We start from the raw sequence: 13,936 nt of genomic DNA on the forward strand, positions 1-13,936 counted from the left end.
TCAATCTGAAAGGTTCTTTAGTTGTTCCTTGTCTTTCCAACCTTGACACTTTTGAAAACTACAAGTCCATGATTTTGCAGAATTTTCCTCAAGTGGGGTTTGTCTGATGTTTCCTCATGATTAGATTCAGGTTACGCATTTTGGGCAAATATCACACAACTGTGTTCTCAGTGCCCCTTTGCAGGTTGCACACAGTGTTGATTCGTCCCATTATTGGTGACGGTAACTTTGGTCACCAGTGCCAACTCTGGGAAGACGGCAGCGCCCTAAATGAAGCTAAAAACCCAGAAGGGAGAGCAAATTTTGAGTGGAAAGTTGGAGAGTTCGGTTGGGGGACACACGGAATTGGCAATATTTCTCAGCGCCTGCCTCAAAATATGTGGAGCAATAACTGAGACAGGCTTTTTAAGGAGTGGTGCTGCCAAGGGGGCTGGAAAAGCTGGCTTCCACCCAAAATGCTCAACAACCTCAGTGCAAACCACGCAACCAGTTGCCGCGCCGCTCACGGCCGCGGAAACGGCCTCTTCCAGCAGGAGCCCCGGAGTGACTCGTCTAGTGATTTTCCAGCCCTGGTGACTCAGAGCTAAAGATGGCGCCTGTGGCAGAAATTAGAACAGTGGGAGGGGGCGTTAGGTGTGGAGAAGTTTTTGTCTTTGTATTAAACACAAAGTGAGATGGCTCGGCGCTAGATGGATGGTGGACACTTTTTTCTCTGATTTTTCCTGTAGTCCAACTCTCCATTCGCCACACTCTAAGAGCGTGTTTCAGTCCGCGGGGGCGGTCGCGCGGGGGTGACGAGTCTGTTTTTGCCTCGTTCGCATCCCTCATTCTCTGGGGGCTCCAGGCCTGCCTCCGCGCTTTTGCAGAGCCCTGAGGCGCGCAGAGCTTTCTGCGGGTGACACGCGACAGGACCGCCTCAGGCTCTGAAGAGGGCCGCGCAGCTCCCCACCGGTTTCCGGAGCGCGTGCCCGCCCTCCGCCGCGTGAGGTGCCCCCGGGGCGCGTGCCCGCAGGCCCGCCCATCGACTGAGGGCTCGCGGGCGCGCGCGTCCCCCCTGCTCGGACGCCGACCTGCAGCGCCTCGGGGCGGGGTGTGGTGAGGCGGCGCCAGGCCCGAAGGCCGAGAGGGCGCCGAGGGCGGGCCGCGCCGGTTGTCATGGGGATGGCGGCGTAGGCGGGGCTGACGTCTGAGGCGGCGCGCGGCCCACACTGCATCCTGGACCTCCGGCAGAGCCCGCGGCTCGGGCGGGGCGGGCTGCCGGCGCCCTGCTCTCCGTGAGTACGCTGCGGGGGCTCGGCCCGGCGGGCCTGTGTGGGAGCCGAGTCTGCGGGGGCGGCCGCGGGGAGGCCGGGCTCCCCCAGGGACGGGAGCTTTGCGGGATGCCCTGCGCGTGCTTTCCCGCTCCCTGCGAGCCGGTCCTGGCCTTTTCTGTCCGCGATTCTGGTTTCAAAGCCTTGAAATCAGATGCGCACTAAGTATGCTTATTTACTTTTTTAATAGTGTCAACCTGGTATTGAATCTTGAACCTATGAAATCACATCTGAGAAAAGGTGATCCCTGTGTTTCATTTTTAAAAGAAAGTCCAATTATGTTCATGGGATTGCTTCGAAATATATACAAATAAAAAAATGTAGACTCTTCAGGAGTCTCTACCAAATGGTTGTGTTGCGTCTCAACATTACATACAGTGAAAATACCCACGGACTGGAGGATAAGGCTTTTCCTTTTTTTGAGAAAGAGACGGTGACGGTTTTGTCACCTGTTGCATTCATTACCTTGTTGTTGCTACTGCTTGAGCTTTCAGGAATAGGACTGCTTGTTATGAGGACTTTGGAAAAAATTTTGAACAATATTTATAAAAAATTCAAATACCAAAAGGGTTTCTAAAAAGCCAAATGTAGAATATTGTTGCTTTATGAAGACTTGTTGATTTATTAATTGAATTATTTATACAGCGTTGTTTATTTTTTTCTTTGATATAAAATTTGATTAAGGACTAAGTTTTCCAAGAGTCTCTTTTTCTCCCCTTGATTCTTAGTCACATATTAACTGATGATCAAGTGGTCAGGGAAAGTTAAAATGAGATGAAATGTAAACCAGTTAATTTTCCCACTTAGTGTCTCTTCGCGTCTTCTGTAAAAAGGTATGTGATGGAGAAGTTTTAAAATAAGGGCATCTATAGAGTTCAGGGATGTCTTTTTAAGTCTGACTTTATTTTTGCAGACAATGTTACTAATTAAATATTAGTCATTAATTTTATAGTACACATTAAGTAACATTGAGAGATTATTTCTGTAATGTATTTGCATTAACATTAAATAATATTGGTATTGATTAATTCCGTTGTGTATTATACTGTTAAAAGTAAATTGTAATGTAAATACATAATTTACTTAATTTACTATATTTTATTTATTATGTAATTAGTTATTTTTAATATAATGGGCATGAAATAATTCATTGCCTTCAGTGTGCTGCTAGCCACGTTCTCATCACTTTGATTTATAATATTTCATTTACTCCTTACAATAAAGTAGGTACCATTTTAAACTCCCAGATAAGGAAACCAAGGCTTAGTGAAATTAAGTTGCTTGCTGGAGGCCACTCACTCAATTAGTGGTGAAACAAGAGCTCAGGCCTGGGTCTCTCTGCTTTTTGACTCCAGAACCATTAGAACTGCCTTTTTTTTTTTTTTTTTCGAATGGGTATACATAGAAGAAGAAAGCACAGGCCTGACCTTCCAAAAGCTAGCAGTTTGATGGGGGGTCCCAGACATATCAGGACAGCATTTTGCCTGGGTGAAAATTCAGGTCTCACGTACAGGGAGGTGTGAAGAACAAACTGTCGTGAAAACTCAGGGGAGAAGAACTTAACTACCCTGTGATGTTGGAGTGTTACCCAGAGAACACACCATTTGCATTTAGTGTCAGTGGATAGTTAGGAGTTTGTTGGAGGTATGAGAGGGATGTTTTTCAGGAAGGTGGGCACATGTGTAATGGCAGAGGCAAGGCAGAAATCTGGTGGATTTGAAGGCCTGCCTGGTGCACAGAATGTGGGAAGAAGCATGGCAGGAGAAGGCAGTGTAGAGGCCAGAGGTCTTTCCTGAATGGCCTTGAACTTCACATTTTTTCAGTGAGTGATTGGGAGCTAGTGAAGAATTTTAAACAAATGACTCCATCAAATTGGTATATTAGAAAGACAACTCTGGTTGTGGTGTAGAGGATAATTTACTTTTAAAAAGGGAAGGGAGGCATGGAAACCATCTTAAACAGCAAAATCTTTCCGTAGTGTCTGTTCCTCAAAGATACTGCCTCATAGCACTGCTTTTGGGGGGCTTGGGGCGGGGGTCAGGGGTTTGTCAAGGAAGACAGTTAAAAGCAGAATTCTGGAAAGAACTATCTACACAACTTCTGCCCATCTCACCTTCCACTTGTTTCTTCCCCTGTGGCTGCCAGGTTTCTGACCCTCCATAAACAGCTTTGGCAGAAGGCACTGGGGACTTTCTGATTGCACATTCAGGGAGCACACTTCAAAACTTAAAGCCTTTGGCACTGTACCATGTCACACCGCACTTCTTTCTTGAAACTTTTCTCATGGGTTCTGTGATATATCTCTCTCCCAGTTTTTTCCATTTCTTTGATTCCTTCCTTTCTTTTTAAAATTGTGGTAAAATATATATAACATAAAATTTGCCATTTATTCATCTGTAAGTATACAACTCATTGGCATTCATTACATTCACTGTTGTGCAACCATCAAACAACTATCTATTCCAAAACGTTTTTCATACTCCAAACAGGAACTCTTTACTCATTAAGCAATCACTTCCCATTCCCATCTCCTACAGACTACTGGTAGCATCTAATCTACTTTCTGTCTCCATGGATTTGCCTATTCTAGATATTTCATGTAAGTTGGAATCATACAATGTTTGTCCTTTTGTGTCTGGCTTATTTCACCCAGCATAATGTTTTCAATGTTCACCTGTGTTATGGCATGTATGCAAACTTCATTCTTTTTAAGACCAAGAAATAATCCATTGTATGAATGGGACACATTTTGTTTAGTCATTCATCTCTGGTTGCTTCCACCTTTTGGCTATTGTGAATAATGCAGCTATGAATATTGCCATAAAGTATCTGAGTTCCTGTTTTCAGTTCTTTAGGATATGCACCTAGGAGTGGGATTCCTGGTCATAAGGTATACCAGTTTGCTAAAACTGCCATTATGCAAAATACCAGAAATGGATTGGCTTTTATAAAGGGGATTTGTTAGGTTAAAAATTTATAGTTTTAAGGCCATAAAAGTGTCCAACCTAAGGCATCAATAAAGAGGATATCTTCACTGAAGAACAGCCGATGGTGTCTGGAACACCTCTGTCAGCTGGAAAGGCACGTGGCTCGTGTCTGCTGCGTCCTTTGCTCCCAGGTTCTGGTTTCAAAATGGCTTTCTCCAAAATGTCTCTGGGCTTCTGTCTCTCCTAGCTACTCTCTCTCAGCTCCTGTGCATCCTTGCTTGTTCTCCCAGGGCATTTCTCTCTAAGCATCTGGAGGTCCTCTCTTAGCTTCTCTGGGGCAAACTCTGGGCTTCATCTCTTAGCTTAGCATCTCCAAACGTCTTTCTGTCTACGTCTCCAAGCGTTTCTGTCTCTGTCGGCTCCTAGATCTATTAAGGACTCCAGTAAACTAATCAAGACCCACCTTGAATGGGCAGGGTCACATCTGCATGAAAACAACCTAATCAAAAGATCCCACCATAGTAAGTCTGCACCCACAAGTTTGAATGAAAAGAACATGGCTTTTACGGGGGACATAATAAATTCAAACCAGCACATGTGGTAACTCTGTTAAACTTTTCAAGGAATTGCCTGTTTTCCAAAGCGCCTGTATCATTTTACATTCCCTCCAAAAATGTATGAGGGTTCCAGTTTCTCACAACTTTTCCAACATTTATTTTGTTTTTATTTTATTTTTTATTATAGCCATCCTACTAAGTATTAAATGGTTATGATTTCTTTTTCTTTTATTTTTTGGGCTCCCAGAATTTTCTCTTTGAATTTTCTTCCTCCTTGAACCATCCTATAAACAAATGATACCCAAATCTTCAACCAGGATCACCCTGCTGGATTAATATATCCTATCTACTACCAAACCTAATATGATTTTTTGTGTGTGTGTGTGTGTGTGTGTGTGTGTGTGTGTAAACAGTATTAATAGCCCTCATTTTTGAAGGGCTTGCATATACTAGGCATTTTACTAGGTGTTTAGCCCTTTAAAAATCCTGTGAGTGACTTACTACTTTGTTCTCTTTTGAAAGATTAGGAAATTGAGGTCACAGAGATGAATCCACTGGCTGGTGGAAATGGGATTTGAATGCAGGGATTTGACAATGGAGCTGTGCTCCCAGCCACTCCGTTCCCTTGAGACACTTAGGATGGCACGTCCCGCACTGAGCTCACTGACATTCCCCGTAAGAACGATCTATTATATTGTAACTGCAGCTAATATTTGTCAGTGCTTGTTCTGTGTCAGGTGCTATGCTAAGGTATATAACCCATATGACAGTCTTCTGCGTATCATTGTTAGGGTGACTTTACTGATGAGGAGAAGTTTGCCCAAAGTTATACAAGTAACCATGGGAAACTAATTCCAGGATCTGGGTTTTAGACAACTCCACTAAACCTTCCTACTTTATTACAGTTAATGATATGGCTGGTCTACATATTCTAGCTCCAGAAACATGGCAGTCATCCTTAACTCTTTCTTCTGCCTCATCAATGCTTTTTATTTAATTTTTCTGTAATTAAATAAATTGTCTGCTCAAGAGAAAACAAAACAGGTTATGCTGAATGGGAGTAAGCCTTTTCTTGATGACTCATAGTCATAGTTCAGCTCCTTACCTGTATATTGGATGACCATGGACTAGTATAAATTTTCCAATTTGCTTTCTATTTTTTCTACTTCTCACGTGCTGTTGAGTTTTGGTAACTGATGCTGTCATTGCATTTGCCTTTGTGGCCTGTCTCCTTTCTAACTTGGTGCTGATTGGAAAATAGATGACCAGGCTTATTAGATCTGCATCTACCAAGAAGAGGGGCTCTCTTTTCCATAAAGTTTTACTCTGTGGATTTAGTAATGAGGTTTGTCTGTGTACTCATGGTTGTTAGATAAGTTAGTTCATATAATTAAGGCATATTTGTATAATTGTTCTTGTCCTTTTAGCATTTCATCTCTGTGTACCTCTAATACCAGAGGAAGGTGAACAGGGATCCCAAGGACCGGATGTTAACTGATAATGCCTGCGCCAGCTCAAATTATGTTTTCCTTTTTTTACAGTCTTCAGTTTTATTCTTAAAAAAAAGAATGCATAGTTCATGTTCTACTAGGGAATTAATATGTTTCTTTAAAATGCATTCCCCCGTCTTTAATTAAAATTGGCAGTTCAGGAATATTTGTAGGTTTTGAGTAGCTCTGACATGCTCAAATCCACACCCAGGTATTTATTTGAGAAAGACGGTATGAGTGCTTGTGCTAACCTTCTCTACTATAGCAGCATTTTCCTTGGGTGCCGCAGTAATATTTAACTTCATGATCTGGTTCTGTGCTATCCACAGGTGTACTTACTAATAAATGAGCATGTGCTTTTGGGAAAGTCAATCCTGAGATAGAGTTTGGTTTCTTGTAAGTATGATGAACTGTTTGTTAATTTACTGGAAACACTTTTAAAAGTTTATTGACATACAAAGTTTGATGCTTACTGCCTTTCAAAATGTTTTTGGGTTTCTTGTTGAAACTATATAAATATTGTTCAAATATGATCTTCTATTCCAGGACCCTAAACTGATTCAAATTTATTCAAGTCACTTGTGTAAGATTGGGATAAGAGCATAGCTTCATTGGTATATACTTGATGAGGTAGTGGATAAACAGTGGTATTATCTTGCATGGAAAATAAGATTTTATAATTTTTATTTGAAAGTTCTATATTACAAATAAATCTTCTTTGTCTTAATAGGATCCTGATTGAGTCAGTGCTTTACATGACTACTCAATGTTCTCTAGAAAGCTGAGATATGCCCACTGGTAAGACTTTTATCAATTTATGTATCAAATTTATAGTATTTATTTTTAAATTTGGATATTCTAAGGGTTTCTTTAACAGATTAATAAATAAAATAGATATCACTAACTAAATACTGCATTTAGAGATAAATTTAATTGTTCGGTATTCAGTTTTATGTTTAATTGGTGATTAAGATTAGTATGTTTTCAGTGGAGGGCAGTTCGGTACTGAGCTGGGTAAGGTAAATAATGATTAAAACATATGGTTAGTTTGCATTCTTTATCATCAAAATTGAATGTTTCAATCCAGGGCAGATATCCACAAACTGTTTCTTAAAGGGTCAGCTAGTAAATATCTAAGGTTTGGCCTCTGTAGCTCAACTGCTCAACTCCACCATTGTGGTGGAAAAGCAGCCATAGCCATACGTAACCGAATGGACCTCACTGTGTTTCAGTACAACTTTATTTACAAAATCAGGTGATTGACTGGCCTGGGGGCCATAGTTTGCCAGCACCTGCTCTGGGGCATTCATTCATTCATTCACACTGCCCAGTCTTTCAAAACACATTTATGCCAGACCTTGTGCCAGGAGCTAGGGGTGTAGCAATAAAACACTTAGTGTAGTGGGGGAGATAAGCAATAAATACACATGTTTATTTATATAGCTATACAGATCAATACAGTTTCAAGTTGTGTTCAGTACTGTGAAGGAAAAGAAGAGTGTGCCATGTGAAAAACAGAAATTTAGATGAAGTTGTCAGGAAATGATGTACTTTAGAGGCAACTTTTAAGAGGCATCTTAAGACCAGCCATGTGAGCAGTTAGTGGAATCAGTTCACACGGGGAGGCCTGAGGTTTGAAGAAAGTTGGCTGATGGAGGAGCTGGAAGAAGGGAGGTATGGCTAGAATGTAGGCAGGAAGTTAAGGGATCACTTCTCTTCATTTGAAGCTGTTGAGATAGGTCAGGAACTGCCAGACCCTATGGGGCACAGCAGAGACTTGCTTGATTTTATCCTGAGTGTAGTGGGAAAGTACTGCAGGGTCTTAAACAGGGAAGTAGTATGATCTGATTTCTGTTTTAAAGAAAACATCAACTTTTAACTTTTAATATTACTTGAATGCTGATGATAGTTGAGGTAGTGTTAGTCATTTTTCCTGCAAAATGATCTTTGAGGCTGGATATTATTATTCTGATTTTACAGATAGGCTAATGAAGTTTAGCGATGTCAGGCAACTTGCCTAAGGCCACATAACCAGCAGTGGTAGATGCTGCTGTGCATCAGAAGGAAAAAGTGAATTTAGCAAAGGAGACTTTTTGAGGGAGTGGCCTAAAAGGTAAGCGGGATACAGGTGACTGTGGTATCACCAAAACCAACAGAAAGGAGTATTTTAGGGAGAAGGGAGTGGTCTGTTGTTCTAATGTAGCAGAACTCGTACAGGCATTTACCAGGCTATGTAATGATGCAGATATGTGTCCTGTGTCTAATGGAATTGTTAGAAAAATGACATCAGTCTCCATCTTTTGCAGTTGAGAGTGAAGCCAAAGTGAAAACCAGAGTCCGCTTTGAAGAATTACTTAAGGCCCACAGTGATCTAACATGTGAAAGAAAAAAACTGAAGAAAAAGATTGCCAAGTCTGGAGAAAACCTATCAGTGAGTAATTGATAACTGCCAGTGGTGACTTCTGTGACTGTATAAAATGATGGCTTTTATATGAAAACTCTTAAGATTCTTTGGAAACCAAAGAGTTATTCTGTGTCTGGGTCAATAACCTAGGATAAAATAAAGTTACATTACAGTTGGCACCACTTCTGGGGTTTTGAGTTCAGTTTTGTGAGCTTTCCTGTGAGAAGAACATAAGCACACTGCTGAGAGTGAGCAGGCAGAAAGGGGAAACTGAACTAGCCTTAGTGCACAGGTTTGAAGAAGATCAAGATTTTTAACCTACAGTTGTGAAGAACTTGGAAAATAATATCTTATTTCAGATTTCCAACAGGTTGTCTTTATTTGGACTTACTCTGTGTGAGTCTGCCTAGCAGAACCAAGAGAAATCAATGGAACTTTAAAGCAGTAATTATCCTTTTGTGCTTGAGTCACACTTTTCAAATGGTAGACTGTCTGGCTCCACATTTGAAGGGATTAAAAATACAGAACAAAAAGCAATACAGAACAGATCAGCAGTTAACTCAACCTTATTCCTATGCCTTATAAAAAGGGTGTTATAGCAGCCACAATGAATAAACTATTCCATGTTTAAACCTAGCTCACTAGGTTTGCACTGTTTCAGTTGCACTATTTACTTCTCTGGCCATAATCATTTGTATCCTTACAAAATAGATACCTTCTTGCATGGTCTGGTAAATGACACACAGTATTTCTTTGCTAGAAGTTCTATGATGAGGTTTTCCTTGGAGCAGATTTTACTTTGCTCTATGCTTTGTCATATGAGCTGTGCATTTTAATATTCTATCTGGAAGCTGTCAGTGTTACAGTATATATTCTCAAATGAGTAAAAAAAAATAAGTCTTTTATATTGGTGTACCACTGCACACCAATTTAGTTCTGCCGACAGAATGTGGGAGCTTCATGTCTCTCCCTTCGTGGATGCTGTCCTCAAATGAACTGTGCTTCCTCTGGTGGTCCTGATTTTCTGCTATTTGTGATATTAAATAGCAGATATTATGGCTATTGTGAATCAGCCATATAGTCACTTACAAGGGTTATTTTGAGGGGATTCAAGTATTAGATGCTTATTGGATTAGACCATTAACATCCGATTCAGCTCTGAGGTTCTAGGATTTTAAGATCAATCTGTGATTAATTCAATTCAGGATTATTGATAGAAGCCACCAGAGATCTGGTATTGAAATCCTTGATTGTTGTACTTGATATAAGCATCAGAGATTAAGAAAACCACTCTATAAGCAATTTGGTAGAGAACTTTGAGTACTCTCATGTTATTGACCATTTGTAAAGCTGAGTCTCACTTCCTGGTTAAGATAGCCTGGGAAAAAATAGCACCAAATTCCCTGTTGCACTTTCAGCTAAATATCCCCAAAGACTAAAAAGGTAAGAACTGTCAACAGTGACAGTTGCCAGTAATTGGGAGTATTTCTTGCTAACAGCTGTGGTGTCAATTATATTTTAAGCCAATTCTATTAAAAGAATATAATAACAACGTATTGTGGATTTTATATTATATGTAGAAGTAAAAGGTAAGACATTGTAGCACACAATGTAGGAGGAGGGAAATAGAAGTATACTTCTATAAGGTTCTTATTTTTAATAATTCCTTTTTACAACTGTGTAATATTCCATTGTATATATGTATCACATTTTATTTATTTATTCATTGGTTGATGGACACTTGGATTGCATCCATCTTTTGATAATTGTGAATAATGCTGCTGTGAACATTGGTGTACAAATATCTGTTTGAGTCCCTCCTTTCTATTCTTTCAAGCATATATCTAACAGTGGGATTGCCGGGTCATGTAGTAATTCTGTACTTCACTTTCTGGGGAACTGCCAACCTATTTTTCACAGTGGCTGCACCATTTTGCTTTCCTGCCAACAATAAACAAGTGTTCCTGTTTGTCCTAACACTTGTTATTTTAAGGCTTTTTAATAGAAGCCATTTTAGTGGATGTGTAATGGTATCTTTTTTTTTGTTTTGATTTGCATTTCGCTAGTGATTAATGATGTTGAGCATCATTTCATATGCTTTTTGGTCATATGTATATCTCTTTGGAGAAATGTCTATTCAGGTCTTTTGCCCATTTTTTATATTGGGTTGCTTGTCTTTTTGTTATCGAATTGAAGGATTTTTTATATTTTTTGGTTATTAAACCCCTATAGGATATGTGTTTTCCAGATGTTTTCTCCCATTGTATAGGTTGTTCTTTACTTTCATGATGAAGTCCTTGGATGCACAAATGTTTTTAATTTTGATGAAGTCCCATTTATTTTTTCTTTTGTTGCTTATGATTTTGAAGGCTGTTGGGATTTTAATTGGGATTGTATATGTAAATTGCTTTGGATAGAATTGACATCTTACTGATGTTTCGTTTTCCAATCTATGAACATGGAATGTCCTTCAGTTTATTTAGGTTTTCTTTAATTTCTTTTTAGCAATGTTTTGCAGTTTTCTGTATATTCTTTACATTCTTGGCTAAATTCATTCATAGATTTTTAATTCTTTTAGTTGTAAATGGAATTTTTTCTTGATTTCCTCTTCAGATTGTTCTGTTCACTACTAGTATATGGAAACACTACTGATTGTTGTTTTTTGGTCTTGTACCCCGCCACTTTGCTGAATTGTTTTAACTCAAGTAGCTTTTTTTTTTTTTTTTTTTTTTTTTTTTTTTTTTTTTTAACGTAGTGTGAATCCTTTGAAACCTTCAGGATTTTCTATATATAAGATCATGTTATCTGCAAATAGTGAAGGTTTTGCTTTTTTCTATCCAATACAGCTACTCTGAATCCAGACCTCTAGAGCAAAAACAGGAGTTCACTGTAAATTACATGGCTGGCATAAACTGTTTGGTCAAACTGGAACAGCATAGCCTGAGGTCTTAGGCCTACAAGAACACTCTTATGAGGCAGAAGATCTCAAGGTCTCGGAGCTCAGTTTCCAGGAACCTGCCTAGGTCTAGTCCTGAAAACATGCTTTTCTTGAGAATATTCAGTATTTGAGTAACTGTGGCCTACTGAGTTAATTGTTTCTTGCACAACCCTTTAGCCAGACTGATCAGGAGAAAGGGAGAGAAGACACAAATTACCAATATTTAGATTTTAAGAGGAAATTCACTGAACATCCTACAAATCTTAAAACAATAATAAGAGAATATTATGAATAACTATGATAGCAAATTTGGCAGCTTAAAGGAAATGTAGAAATTACTTGATGGATGCAAACCATCAAAGTTCAACTCAAAAAGAAATAGATGAAAAATACCCTTTATCAATTTTTAAAGTGGAATCGGTAGTTAAAAAACCTTCCCACAAATAAAACTAGTCCCTGGTGGCTTCATTGGTAAATTTTACCAAGCATTTCAGGGAAAAAAATAATACAAATTCTGCACAAACTCTTCCATACTATGCAGTGAGAGGGCATGTTTCTCTCCTCCTTTTGGGGGCTGTCATTACCCTGACACCAAAAACAGACAAGAAAAAGAAACTGCCAACATCCCTTTTGAAAATGGATGTAAACATTCTCAACAAAATATTGGGAAATGCTTCTTCCTTTATATAAAAAGGATAATACACCATGACCCTCTGGGGTTTATCTCAGAGATACATTGAGTTTATGCTAGAAAAACAAAAAAATCAACTGACGTAACTCACCGTATCTAAAGTATAAATAAGAAAAATCATATGATCATCTCAGTAAAGGCAGGAAAAGCATTTGACAAATTCATCGCCCATTCCTGATAAGTCTCAACAAACCAAGAATAGACGGGAACTTCCTCAATCTGGTACACGCCATCCACAAAAACCTACAGGTAACATCATACCAATAGTGAAAAACAATGCTTTTGCCCTAAGCTTGGGTTTGTGTCTCCATATATATTCAAAATTTATATTGGAGACCCTGGCCAATACAGTAATGCAATACATATATGTATATGTGCATTGTAAAAGAAGAAGTAAAACATAGTCTCTGTGCAGATTGCATGATTATCAATTGTAATTTTCTAAGGAATCTACAAAAAGTGCTACTAGAACTATTAAATGTCTTTAGCAGAATAAAAGATCAATGTATAAAAATCAACTTATTTCTATACCAGTAATAAATAATTTTAAATTAAAAATATATTGTGGATAATTGTAGGGTATATGAATATATCTCAATAAAACTGTATTAAAAATATGTGTAATGGCAACAAAAATATGTAGCAGTGAAGCATAAATTTAACAAAAACTGCGCCAGACCTGTACACTGGAAACTCCCAACAATGCTGCAAGTAAAGTTCTAAATAAGTAGAGTGATATCTGTCTTCAGGGATTTGGAAGAATCAATACTGTTAGTTATCCATGCACTGAAAATTGCTCTGTTGATTCAGTGTAATCCCAATAAAAATACAGCAGCTTTTTTTAATAATTAAAAAGAAAGTTATAAATTTATTTGGAAATGCAAGCAATGGACATAGACTAGCTAAAACAATTTTGAAAAACAACACAGTTGAGGCAATTACACCATCTCTTCCCAAACTCATTATAAAGCTGAAGTAATCAAGACAATCTGGTATTGGCATAAAGATAGACATATTCAGTGGAGCAGAATAAAATTGAGAAATAGACCCAAAAGTATATGGTTAATTGATTTTTTTTGTTTGTTTGTTTTTCCATTTTTATTGAGATTGTTCAGATACCATACAATTATCCAAAGATCCAAAGTGTACAATCACTTGCCCCTGGGTACCCTCATACAGCTGTGCATCCATCACACTTAATTTTTGTTCAATTTTTAGAAACTTTTCATTACTCCAGACAAGAAATAAAGTGAAAGATGAAAAAAGAAATAAAGAAAAGAAAACTCTAAACCTCCCCTATCCCTAACCAACCCCCCTCAATTGTTGACTCCTAGTATTGATATAGTACGTTTGTTACTGTTTATGAAAAAATGTTGAAATACTACTACCTGTAGTATATAGTTTGTAATAGGTATATAGTTCTTCCCTATATGCCCCTGTCCTAGTTTGCTAATGCTGCAGAATGCAAAACACCAGAGATGGACTGGCTTTTATAAAAAGGGGGTTTATTTGGCTATACAGTTACAGTCTTAAGGCCATAAAGTGTCCAAGGTAACACATCAGTAATCAGGTACCTTCACTGGAGGATGGCAAATAGCGTCCGGAAAACCTCTGTTAGC

General features: G+C 38.8%; 1 protein-coding gene across 15 annotated transcripts in view; it reads left to right on the forward strand.

Moving 5' to 3' along the window:
- Positions 1-1,189: 1,189 nt before the first annotated feature.
- Positions 1,190-13,936, forward strand: part of AHI1 (Abelson helper integration site 1) — a 259,799-nt gene continuing 247,052 nt past the window's right edge. For 10 of the 15 annotated variants that reach the window (XR_005217783.1, XM_037842195.1, XM_037842193.1 and 7 more), the window contains exons 1-3: positions 1,190-1,274; positions 7,015-7,082; positions 8,591-8,715. Coding sequence is in view for 14 of the 15 variants with exons in the window: in XM_037842195.1 (XP_037698123.1) it covers positions 7,073-7,082; positions 8,591-8,715 (135 nt within the window). In the remaining variant the exon portion in view is untranslated. Of the gene's footprint in view, positions 1,275-1,345; positions 1,476-1,531; positions 1,551-6,613; positions 6,681-6,873; positions 6,915-7,014; positions 7,083-8,590; positions 8,716-13,936 lie in introns of those variants that run through there. The other 5 variants (XM_037842183.1, XM_037842184.1, XM_037842185.1 and 2 more) reach the window with 5 other exon arrangements.

Source organism: Choloepus didactylus, chromosome 7 (genome assembly GCF_015220235.1).
Source record: "Choloepus didactylus isolate mChoDid1 chromosome 7, mChoDid1.pri, whole genome shotgun sequence".
Lineage (NCBI taxonomy): Eukaryota > Metazoa > Chordata > Mammalia > Pilosa > Megalonychidae > Choloepus > Choloepus didactylus.